Source organism: Lycium barbarum, chromosome 9 (genome assembly GCF_019175385.1).
Source record: "Lycium barbarum isolate Lr01 chromosome 9, ASM1917538v2, whole genome shotgun sequence".
In the NCBI taxonomy this organism is placed as follows: Eukaryota; Viridiplantae; Streptophyta; class Magnoliopsida; order Solanales; family Solanaceae; genus Lycium; species Lycium barbarum.
In genome coordinates, this window is record NC_083345.1 from 16,164,379 (window position 1) to 16,189,791 (window position 25,413).

Sequence of the window (25,413 nt, forward strand, 5' to 3'; positions counted from 1 at the left end):
TATTGAGTTCATTTTAGTTGTAGTCAGGTTCTACTCTTGCTCATTTATTTTTACTTGCATTAAACCGCTCAATTTATTCCAATTCCAAGAGCTCGGATCGAATCAGTATTGAATGAGATTTCTCAATATTAATGCCTTGAAGAGGACTCGAACCTTCAACGCTCTTTGGCACGAGATTTTGTGTCTCGCATGTCTATAATTTCACCGTCAAGCATCTTGAAAGTGAATCGTATTTCATGTATATGATATCTTATGTATGAAATATATGACAAAGGTGGATCTATTAATCGGTCATGCCATATAGGCTCGAGTTGCTTAATTTTATAAATTACACTTTTAATTTGTATTTGGAAGCCTTAAGATTGTAGGTACGGTAGCAAGTAGGGTATATATATTCTGATTTCAGTCAGCGAGATAAATTGTAACCGACACTTAATGAGTGGCCTATAAATAATTAAATGACGGAAATAATATACTTTATAATTTGTACTATGCATTACTCTTTTTGTCTTTTTATCTTCTACTTAAAGTTAGTGATGGATAAGTACTAGATGAGATATAATAGGTTACTGGAAAAGATGGTGTAGTTCTTTCTTATCTACAAAATGCTTTTTTTTGAAGTAAGCTAATAAATTTATAACCCTCCAAAAAGTGTGATGTATATTGGAGATTATGGTGTAGCTCTTATCTACAAATGAATGTTAGGTTGTGAGTTGTAGGATTACCAGCCCTCGTTATTCTATTGTATTTGGGGTTAGGCATTTTACTGCTTTCTAACTCTTTCATCTTAAAGTTGTCAATGAGTTGTTCTATTTTATTTGTTGGCAATCTATTACTACTTGGAACATCGACATGTGCTTACTTTGTTTAATGGATGTAATAGGGATCAATCATTCTTGTTTTTATTAGCAAAAGACCAACATAACATGGCTTTTTCTACAAGGAGAATGACAGGAAATGGAGTTTTGAAGCAATATATGAAGGGGAAAAGGAAAGCAATGTCACCCAAAAGGGTGATCTAGACTAGATGTTCAATGAATTTACCCTATGAGAGATCAAAGTTCAATCCTAACAAAGACAAAATAGTGATTTCCTTGCATTTGCCGAAACTTTGATAGTCCACTAATTAGGGTTTGTTTGGGATGAAGAAACCGCTTCTTATTTATTTTCTTGTGTTTTTATATGTAGCCCCAGAAAACATATGTATAAAGTCTAGGCAAAACCTAGGGGATGGGATGGAATGGGTGGTGAAATGGAGGTGGTAGTGAGATTGTTGGAGGGAAGTGAGGACAATAAGAAACACAAGAATCCAGATACTACTGTTATTATAAAATACATCCTTAGTAAAATAGTCGAAGTGAACAAGTTAATCCAGATACTATTGCTATTATAAAAAACAATATGGGAACCATGGGTGGGGGAGGGGTAGTGTGACACTTTTGGGATTATTGTAAGCATAGTGGGAATGACATTTTGCTAAAAGATTGTGGCACATGGGATGGTAGCGACGGGAAATAATTGTGTGGGATAGAAGCCCTGAAGAGTAATGCGGTCCACTTTGTGGGATTGATTCTGTAGAGAAAGAATATCTATACAACATGAGAGAGGGTGCTTAAAGAAGGAATAAACTGAAATTTGCAACCAACACATAAGTTGTTGGATGGACAGTAGTGGAGTGCACCTAGAGAAAAAAAAGTGGAAAGTGTAGACATTCATTCATTATAAATAATAGAAAATGATGTGTTGTTTCATTGCCAGGTTGTCCTTTCACATCAAAATGGCTTTGAGGACTAGAAAAACAGTAGTAGTAATGTACTGTAGAAAATGTTGTCACTCACATATATCCAAACGAGAGACCTATGCGGTGCCTCCTGGCTTTGGCAGTTTTTGCAGTCGTAAGAGGGGGTAAGTAGGGAGAATCCAAGGAAACCGTGATGGTACTTGTTAGGTGCCAACTCCACGGACTTCTTTTGAAATAAAGATCTAAACCCCTTTTATTTCTTGTGAAACTCCCATCTTTGCCTCCTCCTTTCTTGTGGTGTCCGGCTAGTTTGAGCGTACCTTAACTAATTTTATGAGTATCTGGGAGGTACTCTTACTTGTAGTGGAGTCCACTTGAATAAATTTTACGGGGTACTTGCTATTTCCTCCAGCACAAATAGTAGAAAATTTTGTCCACCAAAATTAGACAAATGAGAAAATTTAACTAGTATTTCCGCTCATTTCATTCCCTTCACTTATTAGGCCTTTTACCAACGAGTGTGCAGAATTTTAACCCCTTTGTTTCAAAGGCGTTTCAATTTGTGCAAAATTGTAACCCCTTTGTTTCAATTTGTGTCTTTTTTTTAATCTGTTTAAAGAAGAATGTCATTTTTTATACAGTAATTTTTACCTCCAACACTACACATGACATGTTCGATCACATGTTTAATGATATTTTGTAATGTTATACACATTTTTAGCTTATGCTTACAAGATTCGGAAGTTTTCCTTACTTTCTTTAATTTCGTGGCTGAAATTAAGACCTTAGAGGGAGACAGGAGTAAAAATTAGCATATGAAATCTGTAAATCAAACGCGATATTATTGCGTGGTATTTTTTTTTTCTTTCAAATTGCAAGTGGGTATAGAAAGTTATTTTCTCGTCTCGTTATTATAAATAAAAAGATAAGAGGTTCTTTAAATTTCATGTTTAGTTCTACACAGATATATAAGCTTTTGACAAGATTATTAGTACTGTATAATGTGTTTTGACAAACATCAAATGTAAAGGGATAATGGTAACTATATTTAGCAAAAGATGGAAGAAGGATGTTGTCCAAATAGATGAGAGATGAACAAAAAAGGGGTGAGCTGTGAGAATTGATGTGGCATCTAACAAGGGACCCATATGGCCATTGTTGCGTGTGAAGTGTCCAAAGTATGGGCTGACGGAGGACCGATTCCTCTTGCCCTGGCATCACACGTGGTCAGCTTCGTTGGCATCTTCAACCTAAATATCTTTTTTTTTTTTAATAAACTTATCATTTTTCACTTAAAATATCAAGCATTTATCTGCCATATAAGGTTCGAATTTGTGAGGTATCTTGTGATTTAATTTCACACCACTTACCATGCTCTTATCACTAAGAGCCCGTTTGGATTAGCTGAAAAAAATGGCTTTTAAGTATAAGTGCTTAGAGTATTTTTTAAGTGCTGAAAGTTATTTTATAAATAAGCAGTTACATGTTTGGATAAAAGTGCTTAAAAGGTTTTTAGAATTAAGGGTAGTATTGAAATTAACAGAAAATATAAGGGATAAAGTTGTTGGTCAAACCAAAATGGCTTTTAAGCCAAAAAAAAATAAGTTGGGGTTGAGCAACTTCTTGGTTTTGGCTTATTTTAAGCACTTTTTAATTTAATTTAAGCTGTTTTCTATTTTTGTCAAACACCCAAATAAGTTAAAAATTGGCTTATAAGCTGGTTTGACCAACTTATAAGCCAATCCAAACGGTCTCTAAATCAAATCTCCGGTAGCAAAAGCTAGTGTTTGGATATACATTTAGTTGAAATTTATAAAAAAAAAATTGAAGATGAAATGAAAAATGATTTTTAGAAGTTGAAATTGTTTTTGGTCATGTATTTTACTTGAAAAGAAGTTGAAGTATAAGTAGAAAATTGAAAAAATAATCTAAATCACTTTTTGAAACTTGAAAAATTCATTTTTAAAAACTGATAACTTTTTATAATCAAATAATGTTTTCAAAATATTTTTGAAAAAAAAAAACAACTTATGGTGAAACGCGAGCTAAGTATATCCTTTTGGCATGTACATAAAAAATTTCGAATTCGTAATTTTAAACATGTGGCAAGAGCATGTCATTAAGAACTTTACTAAAATGTTTAAAAGTTAAAGATTTTTTAAATATTAAAAAAAAAAAGTAAAAGGATATATGCTAACAACAATGAGCATCCAAGATTTTACAAATCTTGGATTTTCTTATTTTATGAATATGAATTCTTCTGACTTTGCTCTTCGGTGCGTGTGTGGCCTATTGCTGGATCCTTCTCTCTATTATTTTACTCTCTGGTGTACATTTTCAAGTAAACTTTGTTGGTTCGACCGTCGAACTTCGACGTAAGCTCAGCTGTCCTTGTCTAAATTTACCCCATTATTTTGAATGTTTCTTTTCAACTTTAATTTTTATAAAGAAAAGGCAAAGCTGATCAACATAGTTGCAACTGACACTGCCAGTTGAATGAGTAAAGTAATCGTGTATAATAGACTTAATCTGAGTTTGACAGCATTAGCTTCACTAAATACTACTAATGTACAGAGCCAGAAATGCTTATTTTTAAGGAGTTAAGGTAAAAATAAGTTGGCATTTTGGCCAAAGAATATTTAGTTGTGGTTTTTAAGTAGCAAGTGAAAATCGGGTTTTAGGTATTTTTCAAACTTTAATGATCGAGCTAATTTTTAAATAAAGTGGAAAAAAAAGTAAAAAAAAAAATGAATAATTCTCATGTGGTCCTAATTGTTTTTAAGTAGTAGCAGAAATTGTTTTTCAGAAGCTAAAAAAAATAACTTCTTCCCAGAAACACTTTTTGAACTTTGGCCAAACACAAATTGTTGCTTTCATATTGCAAAATTGTTTTTAAAATATTGATTAGCAAACACTAACTGTTTTTCTATAAAAATTACTTATTCGGAAAGCTTCTGATAAAAAATACTTTGTTTTAAAAATAAGCAGATTTTGAAAATTTAACCGTAAATACTGTAAGCCTAATTGGAGAAGAACCTGGTACTCAGATGGAATTGTGCTGCAACTTACTAAATTCATTTCCCTGTTTCTATGGCTAAAAGCTAAATTTAAATTCAAAAAAGGGACAAGGCTGGTTGAAGTGGGCTGTTTAGTACTTGGGTCATTTGAAGCTGAAAGCTCAAAACTGAGAGTTTTTTTAATTAATGCACATTACATAAAAAATAAGTGGGCTGTTAGTAGTTGGGTCATTTGAAACTGAAAGCTCAAAACTCATTTAATCAATGCACACTAAATCAATTATATATATACACTTTCATCTCAGAAAAATAAGATGAAAGCTCAAATATGAATAACTACATCACATTCAACCAAGCAGTGTTGCAAATACTATTACAATGAATAAACTTTCACATGTAACATACATCTTAAAAGGAAAAAGACAATGAGCTGAAGTGGAGAAACTTCGTACTCTTTAAGAATGTGTGAGCTTATTAACTGAGCTGCCGAGGTGGACAACACACAACAACAACCCATACACAACTCAAGGGAATTGAAAATTTCCAAAATCTTGATGTCCTGAGGGAGGGTATACGTAAACAGCGAGCAACGAGATAACGATGCAAATGAGAGCAGACCATAAGAAGACAATGGTTGGGATCTTTCCCCTTTTCCCCATCAAACCTTTCGCGAATGGATATAGATGAGACAACACCCAAAAACTGAAGAACACACCTCCAAGGAGCTTGCTCCATTGTGGGAAAGGACTATACACAGTCCTGAATGTTCCCACTGCAATTGCAATCATGTTAAGCAATATGATTGTGATTGGTGGAATCATTAGGACTGTCCAACGGAACTCGTAAAGCTCAGCAAATTCATCTTCTCCATCATCAGGTGCAGAAGATTTTGATGTCAATGTGAAATTGATGTCAACTCCTGCTATAACTTTCAATAGTCCTTGTATCACAGCAGCAGGATGTGCACTTGTTCCACCAATTAACCAGAATTGTTCGTTTCTCCACCAATCTTCAAGTGTGATTCCTGACCATTTGATTTCAAGGAGAGCAAGCATGCATAGGGTGGTTGTGATTGCCAGCAAGAACACCAAGAAAGTGATATTGAGGGATTGCACTATGAATTTTCCTGAGAAGAGTGAAAGTGCAGGCAAGACACAATAGACAAGTAGGAACATTGAAGTAAATGGATACATTCCCACGTTAAAATATGCCACCCTCTGCAGAAACTTCATTCTCGGACTTGCAAACAAAGCATTGTTGCGAGAAAAAAAGATTTCAACCGAACCTGTTGCCCATCTGAGAACTTGGATGAGCCTATCTGTTAGGTTGATTGGGGCTGTTCCTCTAAATGCATCTCTTTTCGTGACACAATAAATTGATCTCCAACCTCTATTGTGCATCCTGTAACCTGTCACAACATCTTCTGTGATCGATCCATATATCCATCCTACTCTTTTGCCCCATTCGGTTTTATCCTCATAATAGCAACTTATGACACCAACAGCCTCAGCAAGTGCTGAAGCATCCAATGGCTCGCGCTGTACAGCAAGTGAACCTGCTGGCCTTCCTTGACAGCCTTTGCCTCGTAGCTCATGCAACAGCCTTCCACCAAATTCAGCTACAGCAATAGAGTCAACGAGTGGAACGGAGTTTCCAAACTGCTTTGTAAGCAAGGATCTGCTTACTTCCTCCTCATCATCTTTATCATTCCCAATCATTGGCAAAAACATCTCATCATCCTCTTGATCCTTTTGTATATTAGGTTTCCTCAAAAGCTTTCTAGTCTTCCTGCTACCGAACCATCCGCGGTGTTCAGTTGCTCTGGGTGGACTAAACCCGTAAAGAGCAATTCTTCGAAAAATGCAGCCTGTTCCTACATACATTGGACCTTGCAGACCATCCAGTGCTCTCATGCTAACATCAAAGAAAACTGTATTGTGGTTTGCATATCGATCGTTAGGATCAATACCCTCAAACCTCTGAGGGAACTGAACATAACAGATCCTGTCACCTCCTTTGTCAAGCATAAAGCACATTCCCTCTCTCATAGCCAATGAGTTATATATGTAATGGTCACAATCAAGATTGAGAATGAATGCACCATTTGACATAATTGCACTGGCTCGAACTAATGCATTCATCGCTCCAGCTTTCTTGTTGTGATCAAAACCTGGTCTCTTTTCTCTGGAAACATAAACCAGCATTGGCAATCTTACATCAACGTCTGTTGTGTCAATCATGTTCTTCTCGTCTACTTCATTCCCATAAAGTGGCTCTGCATTTGGAGGAACCAACATGATCTGCAACATACAAAGTTCAGGAACGCAGCAAAATAGTTGGAGTACAAGATTGGGCTTTTTTCATTTTTGTCCCGTCGGCCAAAATACACAAAACCTATACATTGATTATGTATATTTTTGTATATGTATATGGTATGTATATTATATGTATATTTGTACTTTTTTTTGGAAACTGGTAAAGTACTTAATATACGGGCTCTATTATGTTTTAGAGCGATGCAAAATGTAATTATCCCTACAAAAGATTTCATTTTAAACAAGAGAACTTGAAGGACAAAGAACATTACCTGTATAATACCCTCATGATCACCTCTTGAATGACCTTCCTCTCCTGATGACCAAGTACCATGCCAGTGAGTTCCATCAGACATCCACGTAGCTTTAGGGACCTTGATGGGTTCAGAGAGATCCTCTCCAAGTTCAACCTGTTTTCTTTTAGCCCTTAACTCCTGTTGGGTGTTATAAGCTTCTGATCGTCGCCTTATTGACTCTGGCAAGGCATTTATCCTCACCTTAAATTCATCATATTCCCTCTTCACCCTTCTTCTGTCCCTAACAAAGTCAAGTTTAACTTTGTTTTTCAGCGGATCACGCTTTTGCCCAAAGTATGACTCAGGATTTCGAGGTTCTATGTTATGTTTTTTACAGAAGGGAACCCATATTCTTGCAAAGCTAGCAGCTTCTGCAAGAGCTTCAAATGTCACTAGGGAACCCCCATCATCTGATAAGTAACATGCCACCTTTTCGACAGGATAATCGACAGCAAGAATGGAAAGGATTGTGTTTGCAGTTACAAGGGGTGGTTCTTTTTCTGCATCGGCAGTTGAAACAAACACATCAATGCCTGGCAAGTCAGACAATCCCTTTGGGTTCCGAAGGTTTGGTCCTGAACTTTCAAATCTATCTTTCAATACAGTGAGGTCAGTGATTCTTTTAACAGGACAGAGCTTTGGCAACTGATCAAGAAGCCAAGATATTGCAAACCAAACCTCACACACTACTGACATTATCCATAACCACATTGCCTCATGATTTGGATGAGAAATCCTCCATGTCAAGAAACAAGCCAAAGCACCAAGACGAAGAGCCATGAGCAACCTGCATATTTCATATATCAAATTCAAATTTTGATACTGATTCAAATATTTTATCAATCTGCAGATGATTATCTTTCAATGTGTTATTGTCTAAGCATGCCTCGACTAAAAGTTTAATCTATTTAAAGAGGAGAGTTTTATACAACGTGATTCAAAAAAATGTTGGAGTGTCACACTTAGGAATTGAACTTGTGATATTAAAGCAATTTTTGAACCCGCTTAATTTTTGTCTAAGCATGCCTCACCTAAGAATTTATTCAATTTATGTCTAAACATGAGTACATGACCCCTCACGTGTGGATATAATACCTTTTCCTTGGCCAAGTAGAGATATTATTGTTTATGAATGGCAATTAGGCTTGAAATGAGGACATTTGCCTAGTTTGTTACTACTTTGAACTGTGTGGACCATTTAAGCTACAGTTAAATTATTTAGAGAGAAAACACTTCTATTGTAAGATCACTTTCTGTTTGTGGATGACAATTAACTAAAATTTAAGCTATTAGAGAAAGGGCATGTAGGAATTCAGCAAAGGAAATTTAAACTAACTCTATAACTATGAATATAATAAACGCAAAACAGTAACAAGACATGTAATTTAAATGATTACCTATATGGACTGATAATTGCAGCTGAAATTCCAACTTTCCTTGTCAAAGGCCTGTTTCTTCTGTCACTAAAATCAGGAGGATTAGCAGATCTATCAATACCTCTCCCAAATTCATATCCTTCAGAAGGCCACAAAGCATTCCCATAACCATAAGTCCCTTTAGTTTCAAAAAGCCAACTAGTATGATCAAAATCTTTATTTGGATTCTTGAATGACTGCACTAATGAAAAATTCTTCTCCATCCTACCCCTTCCTCCCCTTGAAGGCAACGGATTCGCCTGATCTTTAGCTTCCGATTTCGGTTCATCACTTTCATCATCACTAACACCCTTACCATAACTTTCTTTACAACCAGGACAGTTACCTCCATTAACTCCCACACAATCCAAATAACACTCTCTACAAATCACAAACCCGCATTCGCACTTTTCCTCAGCTTTTTTCTCATCACATCCTTCCATTTGACACATTGTTTTACACTTGATAACCATATGTTCATCATCCTCTAAGCTCTTTCTAACATGTGCTTTAGTGACAGAATTAAAACCACCAGTAAAGATTGTATCTTTAATATACCCATCACTTGGATTTCCATTTCCATAACTTTTTCTAGTACTACCAACAGGACTATTTTGGGAATCTACAACAGTTCTATTATATGGGGTTTGTGGTATATGAACTGTATAGGCTACAAATTCATCAGTACTTTCTTTAGACATAGAAAGATACCTTCCACCAGATGAACCCCTATAACCTTTACCACTTAAAGGCGAATTCGGATTATTCGATAACGAATGCCTTCGAATAGGACTAGTTAAACCATGGCATCCATTATTTGGAGATGAAGTAACTGTAATTGTTACTGAAGAAGATGGTGAATCAACCCCCATTTTTTGGTTATGAAAAAAATCAAGAAAATATTGCAGAATGAATTAAAACAAGAAAAAGAAACAACCCATTTAAGGAGCAAAAGAGAAAAAGAAAGGATTTGTTTTTTTTGGATGATGATATGTGAGAAATGAGAAGAGTTAAGACATCCTTAAATTTGAAATTTTGAGATTGGAAAAAGGTGGTCTGTGTAACGGTCGATAGATCTTGACCGTTGGATTTATGAGATCTGTTGGCTATTGGTGGCACTTGAGAACGGTCTGATTGATTAATACAGGATTTTCTGATGTGGACGTGAAAGTCAAAAGAGAGGTAAAGTTTTCAACTTTATTTTTTAGATTAGAAAAGAGAAAAAGAAAGGAGTAATTTGTTTTCCACTTTATATACTTATAACGGTCGATTTAATAAAAGCCTTGTTCGGTGGTGATAGCCGATAGGGAAGAAAAGTAAAATAGAGAAATGGAGAAAGTCTTCTTTCATTTTATTTTTTATTTTTTTATTTTATGAAGAGTTCCATGAGGCGAAGTATCTAAAAACTAGTAAAACTGGGTAAGTTATATAGTACTCTCTCTGTCCCAATTAATGTGATATAGTTCGGATTTCGAGAGTCAAATTTTTGTATTTTGATCGCGAATCCGGACGTATAATCTTAAAGTTTTTAAAAAAATAATTTACATAGTTATTAAAAATTACATAAAAAATACTATAATCATAATAATTAAAGATTTAAAATATTTAAAGGGCATACGAATAAATCGCGGTCAAATTTTTTCTTGTTTGACTTTCGAAACCCGAATTGTATCACATAAATTGAGACAAAGGGAGTATATTAATGTAAAATTTTCGGTATTATTAATAAGAACTAGTTATAGCAAGTTATTGCTTTATTTTTTGTCTAATCATATCAGAAATAGCCTTTATACTCAAGGTAGAGGTGAGGTCTGCGTACATTCTACCATCCCCATACCTCACTTTGTGGGATTCAACTGGTATGTTGTTGTATATTAGATTTGATATGAATATGTTAAATTTGGTGTTAATTCAGCATAGTGTATAATATTTTGTTAGGTTTCTTCCTTCTTTTCATACATAATACCCACTACGTTAATAAGGAAGTGTATGTATTATTTTATACCGGATACAATGCAGAATAAGAATGCATGTATTAAATAATACATGAATTAAAAAGTTGAAATAATAGAACTAGAACTTAACAATAGTAAACAAACTTTTATTTTTCTAAAAGATAAATAAATATTTTAAATTAAACACGGTATATTAAATTGTAATATACAAACTAAACATCCAATAAAAAATAGTCCCTGCATCACAATTAATACACAATTTAATCTTTGCATAACAATCCATACATTATTAATCCCTTCATAACTTAATTCATGCATAACAATTCTTGCATATTAATACCTGCATAATTGGTATCTAAATCAAAAGATCCTAGTGTACAAATCACAACCTCAACACTAAAGATTAAGAAAATATAAAAGAATAACTAATATTCTAAATGAATCATCACATGGTTATTACTTTACCCACAATCAAGATTTGTAACATGTGGTTCTGTGAACGAATTATAAATGTTTAGTAGTAATATTTTACAACTAATAAGCATGAGAGCGTTTAGTGAATTTTGTTAACTCTAATGTTACTTAGCAAACAGGATGTAGGCAATTATGAGCATATGATTTAATATTAATATCTTATAGAGCTTAGTGCTTGGTAGGTCTTGAAAGAAATTGGCAAAATATAATGAGTTGTCACTGACGAGGCTAACAAGCATATTTTTTCTTCCCCCAAATTCTTTTTAAATTTTCAAAAGGCTCCTCAAGGTCTACTTTTCCCATCTTTTAGGCATTTGATCCCTCGAATCCTGATAAGCACGATATACTAGTAAAAATATACATATAACACCTACAACTACATACAAAGTAGTCTTAATGAAATTTAATCATACTTACAAAGATAACATTGTCCCATAAAAGTTTATTATCAGACTTCCAAAAAGAAAATTGTATTATTTGACTTAGGTGCCGTTTGGTAGGTCTTTCAATAGAGTTAATCAATGTGTAAAAAATCAACATGAGATTAGTACTTCTGTATTTTCAAAGCAAAGACTTGATATGGAACGTACTAATGCCACCTTCCAATATTTTATTCTGAAGTTAGGCTTGACAGTCTCCAAACTTAAAATCTTATATGTCTGAAATTTCAAGCATTAGACAAGCGATTCTTAACTTCACTTTTGATGAGTCTAAAGTTGATTTTAAACCAAAAAAACTTTATAATCTTCAAGGGTCCTAAATACCGCTATGCATGCACTTGTCCCTTTCTTAGTTTCTTACCCAATCCAACCCTTTTTTCAAATAACCAAGTCAAATGTGTCTCGGTCAATATGATCTTCTTTATTTCTTTTATTCTCAAATATAGAATTTTATTCAAATCTGAATGTCATTGAGTTACCTTTACTGTGCGTTTGTTTATAAACTAAATTATGTAAAGCACAGGTCTCATATTTCTAAATCGTTGGTGAAGCATCCTTTACTGTAGATTGACTTATTAAGTCCGCTTTTACTGAGTCTTTTTTTTTTGTTTGTTAGTTATACTGAGTCATTTTATCACGAAGCTAACTAGTTACACAGTTGACATATTCAGTAATTGTGCTTCATTATGTTTCGGTACTTATTTTCTAATCAATCTTATATAATCATTTCATCTTTATTTTTTCCCTATCTTTTTCTCTTTGCCAGTAATAATAACATTAGAAGTTATTCTTGAATGGTAAAAACGTTCACATAACAAGGAAGTAATCAAGGAGCAATTGACCAATATTTCTTATTCATGACTGTACGATTCAAATTGTAATTTCTTCACTACTGAGCCATCCCTCTCGGATGAAGAAGAAAAGTATTTAAAAGCTTTAACTAGATATTGTAGACGCAAATACATTTTGATTTGATTGTTCGTACAAAAGTCAAAAGTAACATATTTTTGGCATCTTAATTTTGTGTTTTTAATGAATAATTGACCGCTTAATTATTTTCTTAATGCTTAGGATATGTTAAATCATTTCGGATAAGTAAGAGTTTGGCTTGATTTTAAGCTAGATATATGTTGCCATTGAATAGTGAAACCAACACGAGTGAAACACTTTCTACTAATAACAAATATATCTGGCCAAAGAATCAGGTAACATCATATGTATATGATAATATGGTTCGACAACATCATATGTGATGACATTCAATTTGAAGGACCTCAGTATATTTGTAATGAATAGATGCAGAGCAAGTAAAAGATATTTTTTTTTTTTAAAAAAAAAGAAGTCTTCTACCATGTATGTTTCAAAACCTAATAGATTAGCAGAGTTATCCGATACTTGTACCGGTGGAAGGTAATAGGTATTATGTGAAATAGTCGATGTTTGTGTAGTATTAGATTTGCTTCCCTTTGGCCGCTCTGAACCTGTCAAACGCGGTCTCATTAACTAATAAAACTTGATCATGCAGGTGTTCTTGCTTCCTTCGATTAGCTTGTACTAATACTACTAGTAGTATATTAGAAGCACTCAAAGCCGGCCAGCCACTCCCATGTAAATTATTACTCTATATTTGAACCATAACACCAAGACAAACAAGAAAGAGTCTTTTGTTAAGACAAATTCAAATGTCTTTTCTTTTTTAAGGTAAGCCATGCTCTGTCTCCCTGAACCACGAACTCTGAGCTCAAAAGAAACCATAATATGATGGCCACTTCATTAATCTTTCTCCCACTGATACTCCTAATTTCTCTTCCTGTTTCAATTTCTCAAACTTCCTCCAACAACGCAAGAGACTGCAATGGCATATTCATAACTTACGACTACAATTCTGGTTTTCCTATTCCCCCGACCGTTTTGGCATCAGAGTCCAACAACCAAGCCTACAACTTCAGGTCCACACTCACAATCCTTAACAATATTCCTGATGAGCTCAAGTCTTGGAAGGTCTTTGTTGGCTTCCAGCATAGAGAATTTTTGGTCTCTGCTTCACAAGCTGTGCTTGCTGATGGAACCACTCTGCCTGGTGATGTGGGAAATGGAACTGTCTTTGCTGGTTTTCCTACCACTGACCTTAAATCCGCGATTCAGACCGCTGGAGACGTCAACCAGATGGAGGCTCGGATCAAGTTGGTTGGTACTCAGTATGGTGTTGCATCTCCTGCTGTCCCCTTGCCTTCTTCCATCAGTTTGGCTAATGATGGCTTCTTGTGTCCTACTTCAATATCGCAAGGTAGCCAAATCTAGTAGTCTTTCGTATTCTTAACAACTATAAAAATTGGATTTTTCAAACTGATCATGTTATATGCCAATCCAAGATTTTAAGTGTCACACCCCGACTCTACTAGGGTGTGATGGGCACCCGACCCCATACTCGGAGCCGAGCGAACCCGCTGACTCTTATTACATATATAACCCTTTGAACCCCTAAATCAAGTACACATAATAAAATTTACTGAAATATTCTTTTTGTTGCTTTCAAATCAAATAAAATCTGTAACTGTGTAAAACTTGTATCATAATACAAACTGACTCCCGAAACCCACGACTCTGTCTGCAAAGTCTCTAACATCAATCCAGAAATCCTAGCATACAAGCTCTGACTCGGCAGCACCCCCAGGAACAAGTGGGGTCTACCATCTTCGCTGGAACCTCTTCTATACTAGTTTCTGCTCGTCTGGGTGTACCTGCGCGGCATGAAACGCAGCCCCCGAAGAAGAGGGGTCAGTACGAGTAATGTACTGAGTATGTAAGGCAGGAACAGTAACATAGTAAGAAATGTGCGTATGAATAATAACTGCATGGAAACATAGAACATGTCATAGGATAAAAGAGTAACTTGTACATATGAGTGCCACCGAGGGCGAATACCATGCATGCTTATCTGGTCATGTCATATCATATCTTATCATATCATCTCATATCATATCATATCGTATCATATCATATCATATCGTATCATATCATGTCATGTCATGTCATGTCGTATCATAGCGCCGAACAACGTCGGCTCGCCCACATAGCGCCGAAATACGTCGGCTCGCCCATATATCCCGCGTCCGGGCATCCCGCGTCTGGGATGATAACGCCAGCTGACCAGGTGGCAATGAAACATATGTCCCTTCCCCTCCCCCATATATCCCTTCCCCCACCCCATGTACATATACATATCTCATATACATATGTCATATAAGCATGCAGGAGAGCCCAAAGAAAATCATGTATCCATCGGAGTGACGTAAGGTCGGTAACCTCCGATTATATTATGGAATGGCCATGGGCGTCGTGTCTCGCCTTGAAGGGACAATTAATATAAGGCGAGACTATCAATGAAGAGTGTCATCATGAGAAAACATAGAACAGGATCATAAGGCATCGTTTCATATACTTGGAACCTTTAAAGTAGTCATTATCCACAATAGAGTTGAGATATCAAGAAATAGTCTAACATTTTCCTATTATCATATTCATGGTAAGAACATATCGTCAACATATCTGTCATAGACATTTTCTCACATTTGACGTCATCGTTGTCATTATAAAATCATATACATCATCTTGGTCATAAAAGCTTTCAATCTCTTAAAACTTGGTTTTCGGAAAATATGGACATTTTGAAAGAAAACCAATTATGAATTATTAGGAAAAAGACTTATAACTTGGAGTCATAGGCTTCTAGCTTTTGCAAGTATGGAAGATATAAAAACATTCAAGACATTATGACGTGGGGATCATGCCTTTAGAAGAAAAGAGACGAGCCTTACATACCTGTGTCGCGCCTTACTAGCTACACTTATTCGTCCAACTTGTTAGTCTACATTCAAAAAGATCGACATTATCGTTAGATTCATCGACATATACTTGTCTTAACCTTTCAAGTACATTCACTTATGGTCTGCCGAAATTTCGGCAGCACCTCCCCTGTAAATACACCATCCCCGAGATTCTAACTCGGCCAATTTTAATCAACAACAATCCGGGAATTCAACCCGGCCAAACTATCAACAATACCAACAATTATTCTAGCAACACTTCAACATTCAATTCAATTCAATTCAATTCAATTCACCACAACCCAACTTACAACCTTCCAAACAATGTCTCACTTTCAAGTTCATGAATCATATTTATAACCCACACATTAACAATATCTTTCTTACCAATATAAGGAATTGTAACAAAGTTACACTCAACCTCTTCCATAATCCACAACAATCACAACTTCACTTCTAACCATTAAATTCTCATTTTACATTATGGAATTCACAATGACATCAACTAGAATATCAAATGAAATCAATTCATCATAGCTCAAACATCACCATTCTCGGCCACAACACTACCTATATATTTCCATGAATTTGCCATCTTTTTCCAGGCATTAAAACAACAAGCAACACACTTCATGAAATTAATTCAATCTTCCCACACCACAACACACACACCCACGGCTACCTATACAACACACGACCACAACTTCAACATGCAAGGTTTCATGTTTTTCATCCACTTCTACATACCACAACATGTACCAAGCATCCATAACACATAAAAGAAGATTAGTTCCTTACCTTTTTCCTTCAACTTCTCACTTGGCTAGGGTTATGAATTTGTATGATTGAATGATTTTCTTGTTCCTACAACTCTTCCATGTTGTAGAGGGCCTTCCACTTGCTTGGAAAACTAGAAGAAAATAATTTTTCTTGACCAATTTCATGGACTAAATTTTTGGAACTCTTGGCCGAATGGCCCTTAATTTTTCTCCCTCTCTTCTTTGTTTTCTTTCTTTCTCCAAATTTTCTTGAATTAAAATGATGACCTCTTATATATATATATACCTTCCACCACTTATCCATATTTATGCTTAGGTCCCTCAAATATGGTCACATGTCCCCCTCTTTCTTTTTCTAGAATTTTCTTCTTTTTTCTTGAAATTTCTCAAAATTCAACAAAGAAGACTAAGTGTCTTCTTATGTAAGCTTTGGTCTACACATTTTTATAATTTGCAATTAGCCCCCCATTAACTAATAAAAATGTAGACACACACCATACATGCCACACGGCCAAGAGGGAGTATTCAAGAACCCTCTTGAACCTTTTGTGAAATTACCATTTTACCCCTAGCCTTCCACTTTTGCGAATTTTCCTTTTTACCCTTGGCCTTTCTCAATATTTTCGTCCAATAATATTCATAAATAATATTCATAACCAACTTGTGCACTAAAATAATTTTGAAAATGGTCTCGCCCTTAACTTTCCACGACGACTTTGAAATATCCAAACGTACAAAATACGGGTTATAACATTAAGTCTGTAAGTAGTAAGTGTAGTGATAAAAGTATAATGAGTTCAATGCTAAGGACCTTAAAGGTTGAACACATCAATGATGGGTGCCACTAGTGTAGTATATATTCTCTAAAATGTTTCAACTAATATAGATATAGTAGGATAGAGCTACATCTGCAGCCAGAAGCAGATGTGGCTTTTCGACATTGGATTCATCTGAACCCAGTATTTTTGGTACAAAGTATACAACAACAACAACAACAACCCAGTGAAATCCCACATCGTGAGGTCTGGGGATGGTAGAGTTTACGCAGACCTTACTCCTACCAAGGTAGGATGGCTGTTTCCGAAAGACCCTCGGCTCAAAGTATAATATATGAAAAAAATCACTACAGTTCTAACAATACTAAATCTGAACCCATAAATTTCAAAATAGGATGAGTTTAGTGCCAAAACCCTTAAAAGGTTGAACAATCACGTTTAAATCATGATCCACCTCTAGCACCTGCTACAAAGTTGGTGGGATGATCACGGTAGCTCAAAGCAAACTTATTGATGTCACGTATATTCTATCTTGCAGGAAATCGGACCCGAGTTTGTTGTGTCAAAGACCCAAGCGCCAAATCCAACATCACGGCCTCGGAGGAAATCCAGCCTCGGCAAGAGGGTGATCTTACCATAATGTATGATGTCACTAGCTCATCCGAATCCAATTACTGGGCACAAGTCACAATCTCAAATAACAACCACACTAGCCGTCTTGATAACTGGCAATTAAGCTGGGAATGGATGAGAGACGAGTTCATCTATAGCATGAAGGGCGCTTATCCAACGGTTGTTGATACAGGGGACTGCATCTTTGGTAAGCAGGGGGAATATTACAAGGGCATGGATTTTTCAAAGGCCTTGAACTGTGAAAAGAGACCCACAATCATCGACCTTCCTTTGGAAAAGACAAATGATACAACCTTAGGAATGGTTCCTTTCTGTTGTCGAAATGGGACCATTTTGCCACCTTTCATGGATGCAAGCAAGTCCAAGTCAGCTTTTGTAATGCAAGTATACAAGATGTCCCCAGACCTTAACATGAGTGTTATCCACCCTCCACAGAACTGGAAAATAAATGGTACTTACAGTCTTGGTTATCTATGTGGGCCGCCAGTACGAGTATCCCCTAGCCTCTTCCCTAATCCAGCAGGGCTATCTTCAGATACAGCTGCTGTTGCTAGTTGGCAAGTAACCTGCAACATTAGCATTTCAACCTTGAAGAAGCCCAAGTGTTGTGTATCATTCTCTGCATTCTTCAACGATTCTGTTGTTCCTTGTAACACTTGCGCCTGTGGCTGCAACACGAGCCCCAGCAATGTGTGCAGTGCCACCGAGCCACCACTGCTTTTACCATCAGAGGCTCTTCTGGTGCCCTTTGACAATCGAACTGAAATGGCAAAGGACTTTAATAAAAGACGAGATTTGCCAAATCCTTTACCTTGCGGAGACAACTGTGGAGTCAGCATAAACTGGCATTTGCTTAGTGATTTCCGGGGGGGATGGACAGCCAGAGTAACACTGTTTAATTGGGGTGACACTCACATTGTTGACTGGTTTGCTGCTGTACAGTTGGATAAAGCCATCGAAGGTTTTGAAAAAGCGTACTCTTTCAATGGAACCATCATGCCTGATACCAACAATACAATATTCATACAGGGGTTTTCAGGCTTAACTTACCTTCTTGCAGAGAGAAGAGGAAACAATCCAAGGAAAGATCCTCCAGTTCCTGGTACCGAGCAATCGGTCATATCTTTCACAAAGAAGACCACGCCTGGAATCGATGTAGGAGCAGGTGATGGTTTTCCAAATAAAATTTACTTCAATGGAGAGGAGTGCTCCCTTCCTGTAATACTTCCTTCTGGTTGTAATCGCAGAGTCCCTCTAGCCTCTAGTGCTTTTACTCTGCTTCTAACCATGCTAGTCCTCATGGTTCTGCAACTATCACTGTGGCTAGAAATATGATTTTCCCGTGTTCTTTTGTAACGTTGCTTCTCTTATGCTCGGAGCACGTATATTCTTTCATTCTGTTATCCTAATGTCATCCATCAATTACAGTACAAATTTCAGCTATTTAACCTAGAGTACTAAGGAATTAGATAACATATATACCTTGTGAACTATATCATTTATCATTCCTGAAAGGCCAAAGTCATAGATGGACCGAACTTGTCTTGATTTTTCATTTAGACCCCCCAACTGAAATGTTGACCATTTGAACCCTCGAACATAAGATAAATTGTGTCATTTGAACACCTCGTGCCAGCTTGGCACATGCGTGCAGTACACCTGCTGTGACATGGAAAAATAGACCAATAAAAATAAGCCATATCAATAAAAAAAAAAAATTAAGAAAAAATTATTTTAAAATCTATTTAAATAATTTTAAAAAAAATCTGAAAAACCCAACCCATCCTCTCCGATAGCCCACTTCGCCGCCGCTTCAAAATCTATTTAATAAACAAAAAGATGGTGTCGTTTTTCGTCGAAGATTTGTTTAAATAGATTTTGAAGTGGAGCAACGGAGGCGGCGGCGGCGGAGGAGGCAGCGGTGGCAGTGGCGACGGTGAAGTGGGCTATCAGAGAGGATGAGTTGGGTTTTTCAATTTTTTAATTATTTAAATAGATTTTAAAATAGAGTTTTTGTTAAAATTAATTTTTAATGATTAAAAATTTAAAAAAAAAAAAATTTGGTCTCTCACGCTCTGTTTAAAGCAGTGTACTACACGCGTGTGCCAGCTGGCACGAGGTGTTCAAATGACACAATTTATCTTATGTTCGAGAGTCTAGATGATCAACGTTTGAGTTAAGGGGTTTAAATGAAAAATCAGGACAAATTCAAAGATCCATCTATGACTTTGGCCTTCCTGAAATGGTAACATAGCAATCATACTTCCAATGGGACGCACACGAGATTCAAGCATGAATTTTTGTTTTTAGTTTTTGAAGCAACGTGCCTTTTCCTTGTGTTGCCTATGTTAATCACATGAATATGTAACTTTCTCACTGCCCTTATTAAAAAATGCAACTTTCTCATTGCAGAATGCCACGACACCTTTTATCATTTACAAGTATTAACCAGCATTTCTGTAGGAACAAGTTGCAAACCAGCATATAAATTCAATTGTCATCAAATATATGTACAACTAACCGCTCCAACATGTTACCCCTGTAGTGAGCTAATGGGCTTCCTCCAGAAAACTTCCCAACAGGTGTAAGCAAACTATAATTTTGGCATCCAAAGAACTACAACCCTAGTTATAACCAAGAAAAAGGGGGGAAAAGTGGAAGAAAAGTTTATAAGAGAATCTCCTTAAGGACCAATAGGACTAGCATAATGAAGCACGTGATAACAAGAACAGTCGCACATTTCACCATTCCCCCCTTCCTCTGAGACCTCTCTGCCTGCAGTTCCAAAAAGGGGCATACAGTTAGCCAAATAATAAGGCAGAATCGCCCAAGGCATCAACAAAATCAACTTAACACATACCAAGAATCAGAAAATAGAAAAACAAAAGGAACACATAAATTCACATGGTGCCAGATCAACATGAAATGATATGAGGACTGCCTATATGCAAGTATAAATGAGAGACACATAACGAGAGAGAAAGCAATAGAGAGACCTTTTGCAGTTGTTTGAAGCCTTCTTCTACTGATGCAGACACACTTTGAACATTGTGGTCTATCCGATCAACTATTGTCCCCTGCAACAGATTTCAACTTGATGAGTCACAATTTGCTGCAAATAACTCAGGCAAACAAGTAAGGAGTACACTCAAACCTGGTCAATCACTAGGACTGACAGATCCTTCATGATTTGGGCAAGCTCATTAACTGATTTGAGGACCTACAAAGACTTTATGTCAGTAAAATGAAAAGAAAGCACTTGTTATTCTATATGAGAATAACATATAAAAGTATAGAAAGGTCCTTCGGTGACCTGTCTAATCTCTCTTTCTCTCTCTGCCGTTAACTGCTCATCCTTCTGACCAGTGGCCATCTGCAGTTCAGTGAACCCCTGAAAGATAAAACGACCACATGAAATATAGTGCCTGTAATATCATCTAACATGGTAATGTGCATACAACCTCTTCAAATGTAATCCCCAATTATGATAAAATCCCACCCAAAATCCACGACTAGTCAATAGGTTAATGTGTTTCGTGCAGTGTATCAGCCTCTGTGTTCCTAGTAAGACGTGTAAGGTTTCAAAACTCCATTGACTAATTTGCTTTTTAGTAATTTTGTAAAAGCCCAAAACTTCACAAACAAAACAAACAGAATTCAGAAACCAGCAAGAGAATAAGGGATCACTATTATGCAAATATAAGCAGGAAACCACCCGAAACCACAAAGTTAGAAAGTCTACCACGTCATTGAAATCATCATCCAGAAAGCTAGACTTCTTTTCATTCATCTCCAAATCAAGCCCATCGTGTCCCTGCACCAGGAAATATAATACAATATATATAAGCACAGGTCTAACACGATCCGCCTGTTATCTAAACATTGTATGAAAAATAAAATTAAGAGCGTCTAATTAGGCATTAAATGCAGAATCCATCCACATTATTAGAGATTCGACCGCTTTCTTACTACATTATATTCTCTTATTGTATCACTAGTATTAGCTCCATTTACTTGAACAGCGAAACAGGCTCCTAAAAGTATTTAACAAACCTCTGATTGCTGCCGTAACTGTTTAAGATACAACGATTGCATCCTCCGAAGCTCAACAGAAAGGTTTTGGAGGTCTGTAGCCAGAGAATGCTGGAAAAAGAAATATCACTTCATGAGTACTCAAATAAAACAGCTATAAGGCAGCTAAAACGGCTTTATGACAGCAGAGTTCACTGAAAGGAAATTCCTCATAGTCTCGATGGAATTAACAAAATATTTAAAATCACAAAATTATCAATGAGCTCAAAACCATATTAACTAAGATTTAACTCTATATTTTGAAAAGAAAATAAATAGCCAGTATATCTAACTATTAACGTTAAGAAGATGCAATAAATCACTACAACTTGAGTCAAATATATTGCAAGTTACGCAAGACATTGAACTTCTCACATAAGAAAATCATCAGATTTCTACCTGTACATTTTTTCTAACATTTGAATCCTCAGAAGATCCACTTGCTGAAAGCTTCTGTAATCTCTTCTCTGACTTCCTTAATATATCTGTAATCTCCACAGTCAGAACCTCTATCACACGTTGATCTTCTCTTCCATCACCAAAAGATGGAGTCAGAGCTTTAGCATGACACTTCTTTAACTCCGCCAGTTTGACTTGAGCCTGATTTATGCTAGCTGCAACTTCTTCAGAAACATCAACCCATGCTGGAGGTAAGCCCACTGTAAATGCATCCCTATGGAAGAATGGAAGATATTTAATATTAACAGATTTTTCCTCCTCACAACTTGAATTAAAGTAAACAAAATTGATGGAAAAGAGTACATAGAGCACATCTTAAGTTTATTGCTTCTTATGATGATATCCTTTATCTAAAAAGAACAAAAACAGTCTTACGAGAATAAGTCCAATTGCAATTGCTGACACTTTGTTAACAATTAAATACTACTACACTACATAGGTCTCCGGATATTGTGAGAGAAATGTCGAGACTTGCCGTCCATTTGTTGTGCAAACCATTTCTACTCCAAAAAAGCGACTGAGGTTAAAGGGATCAATGTTCTCCAAATTTCATATATTTCATGTTTTCCTATTGATCAGATTTTACATGGATTACCTCATAGAGAAAGAAGATAAAAGAATTTTTGAAAAATGTTTTAAAGATGCGTCATTGCATCTGCTCCCCATTCTAATGAAACATATCTTTTATCTCATGCCCATTTTTGTTTATTGCATTTTAAATTACTTGGATATGTCCAGATTTTCTCACGCAAGGCAGGTCTGACTGACTGTAAGCATAGCTCGGGTAATAAGGTTAATCACGTGGAAAAACATAAAGGTAGAGAAGCCAAATTTTGGATGGAGGGGGAGAAATAAGTTGTCAAGGGTAGCATCTTGAGCCCGGGTCATAGCAATTGCATCCACGATATGTTAAGCAGGAAAAAGAAAGTTGGAAATAGAAGTGTTTGTTGAATGATGAGTAGCCACACTTACTGCATATGGCAACAACTAAATAGGAGAAAATTCATATTTTCACAACTTCACTGAGATTCTTGGAAGATAATAGACACAGGGAAGTTCAGGTTTCTTTGTATTTGCAATCTAGCTCATAGCTGGTAATAATAACAATTCGAAGTACATCAGATGGGGACTTTCTACTCCAAAAAATAAATGAAAAACCAATAAAATAGCTAAATTACAGCGACAACCAGAATACACAGAAGGCGAAACTAAATAAAACATAGTGAATCCCTCAGTATTGATGAGGCTAAACAGAACTAACAACCGTTCATTTTCATTCCACTAAGAACTATTAGGGTGAGAGACTTGTCAAGATCAACATTATGTGTTCCGTATGGCAGAAAATGTTTACCTATAAAATGTTCTTCTTATCCAAATCACTTTCCAATATCTTCTCCAAAGAGAATTCTTTATATCAAAAGTGGAAAAATGACTTCTATCACTTAAGAGCTGTAATCATTTCCTTTGCATATATTTCAACTCTTCTTATACATCACTCACTTCAACCAATACATACACATTGTCACAAATACTTAATACTAAAAAATATCAACAAAACTCTATCCTCTATATGATATTACTCCCTCCTGTAGCATATTACTTGTCCACTTTCCCCTGTACAGATATAATTCACCAAATGATCAGTCAAATATATGAGTGGATGAATGCAATGCAATGCAATAGTCACCTCTCTCACTCCACTCTCGTACACACATGCTAAGGGCAGTGCCTCAAAGCCATGACCCATGGGGGACCCGCGAAGTCCATGTACCACTCGTGTTCTCCGGCAGAAACCTCGGAGGCTATTAATCACTCTCAAACTCCGGCAAAGACCTCGGAGTCTCTCTGTCACTCTCCATCTCCGGCAAAGACCTCGGAGTCTCTCAATCACTCACCTCACCAATCATCACAAAAATAATACATATGGCTACTTATTAAAAGCTTCTGGTTTTTTTATAGAATTGAGAATGAGGGTACAGAGAATTGATAAGTTTTTGTCTTGTTCTCTTTTCCTCATTGTTATTTTTAAAAAACGACGATAAGAGTACTATATTTCTATTACCCTTATCTCTCTCCAATAAATTGGACTCTAATCAATATTGGTTACTCTCAAAAACAATTAATGTTAAAGGACAAAATAGGAAAAATTTAATTAATTCTATATTGGTTTTGTAAGTTGACAAGTATTTTGAGAGGAATACTTTTAATAATGTGGACAACTAATATGGGACGGGTGAGTATATGATTACTATGTGACACCTAGTCTTATATCCCAACTAAATACAGGAAAATAAATAGATACCAAACACATCCAAAGAAAAATAATTTTTATCCAAATTACTGAATATAGAAAGCAAGAGAAATATATACCTGGATGTAGAAGGACCAAGATCCTCTTGGGTGCTAAGAGGAGTGTAAGAAGTATTTTTAGAATTTAGAAAAGAAGTAGTTGCCATTTCAATAACTGCACCATTTGAAGAAGTGGTGAAGGGTATGCGATTCTCATTCAACGTATCCCTGTATCTTTGGAACACCCTACTTCTATTTCTTGTCGCCATGGTTTCAAGAATTGGAAGATCAAGATCAAAGTGATTAACCTACAAATTATAACACAGAGAAAAAAAAAAAAGTTCTTGTAGAGGTGTTTTCTTGGAAATATAAATAACTTTGTTTAATTTATTCTGACTTTTATAAGAAACCAATAAATTTGACGAATTGAAGCACTTACGCCCCTATTTGCTGCTGGTCTTATTTTTGTAGGCGATTTGCACGATTTGTCAGTCTTTAATTTTTGTCGTGATCGAAAATATCCCGAAATTTTGGATTTAAAACTCAACAGAGTATCATAATTTCGCAAAGTCTTACCTTACGATTTTTTTTTTTTGGACTGAGTGAGGATTCGAATCCAGAACCTTGGGATATTTTTTGCCAACGTTTTAAGCGAAGGTCAAAAATTGAGGACCGGCAATTTGAGGACAAAAATTAAAAACCACCCCCAAAAGAAGGGCAATCCGCGCAAAGAAAAAAAAGTATTTTTCTCCCTCCTAATAAATAATTTTTTCACGGCACATAAATTTATATTTTCGCATATATTTCACAAGTTATGCCCGGATTAATAAAAAAATTATGCCCAACCAATTATATTTTCTCCTCTTTCTAATATCTTATTTTCATTTCTATTTTCTGTACTTGCTATTAATTTATTTTTTTATATA

At 35.9% G+C, this 25,413-nt stretch overlaps 3 protein-coding genes and 1 long non-coding RNA gene across 4 annotated transcripts; 1 reads left to right on the forward strand and 3 right to left on the reverse strand.

The window, feature by feature from the left end:
* Positions 1-5,013: 5,013 nt before the first annotated feature.
* LOC132609124 (cellulose synthase-like protein D5) lies at positions 5,014-9,775 on the reverse strand. Its single transcript, XM_060322981.1, has 3 exons — positions 8,767-9,775; positions 7,346-8,156; positions 5,014-7,058 (listed from the first exon to the last, which is right to left on the reverse strand). Exons 1-3 carry the CDS (start codon positions 9,654-9,656, stop codon positions 5,283-5,285), a joined length of 3,477 nt encoding a protein of 1,158 aa, XP_060178964.1. The 5' UTR covers positions 9,657-9,775; the 3' UTR covers positions 5,014-5,282.
* A 3,612-nt stretch (positions 9,776-13,387) lies between these two features.
* Positions 13,388-19,003, forward strand: LOC132609126 (COBRA-like protein 7). Its single transcript, XM_060322982.1, has 2 exons — positions 13,388-13,940; positions 17,574-19,003. The coding sequence occupies exons 1-2, from the start codon at positions 13,412-13,414 to the stop codon at positions 19,001-19,003; spliced, it is 1,959 nt and encodes a 652-aa protein (XP_060178965.1). The 5' UTR covers positions 13,388-13,411.
* LOC132609128 (uncharacterized) lies at positions 13,965-16,517 on the reverse strand. The gene is made up of 3 exons (XR_009570703.1): positions 16,279-16,517; positions 15,476-15,521; positions 13,965-14,394 (listed from the first exon to the last, which is right to left on the reverse strand). It is a non-coding gene; the product is annotated as an uncharacterized LOC132609128 (long non-coding RNA).
* Positions 19,004-20,074: 1,071 nt separating the features above from the next.
* Positions 20,075-24,925, reverse strand: LOC132609127 (tlg2p-like protein a). Its single transcript, XM_060322983.1, has 8 exons — positions 24,569-24,925; positions 22,139-22,412; positions 21,722-21,811; positions 21,411-21,482; positions 20,982-21,059; positions 20,823-20,888; positions 20,665-20,745; positions 20,075-20,443 (listed from the first exon to the last, which is right to left on the reverse strand). Exons 1-8 carry the CDS (start codon positions 24,754-24,756, stop codon positions 20,336-20,338), a joined length of 957 nt encoding a protein of 318 aa, XP_060178966.1. The 5' UTR covers positions 24,757-24,925; the 3' UTR covers positions 20,075-20,335.
* Positions 24,926-25,413: the final 488 nt, after the last annotated feature.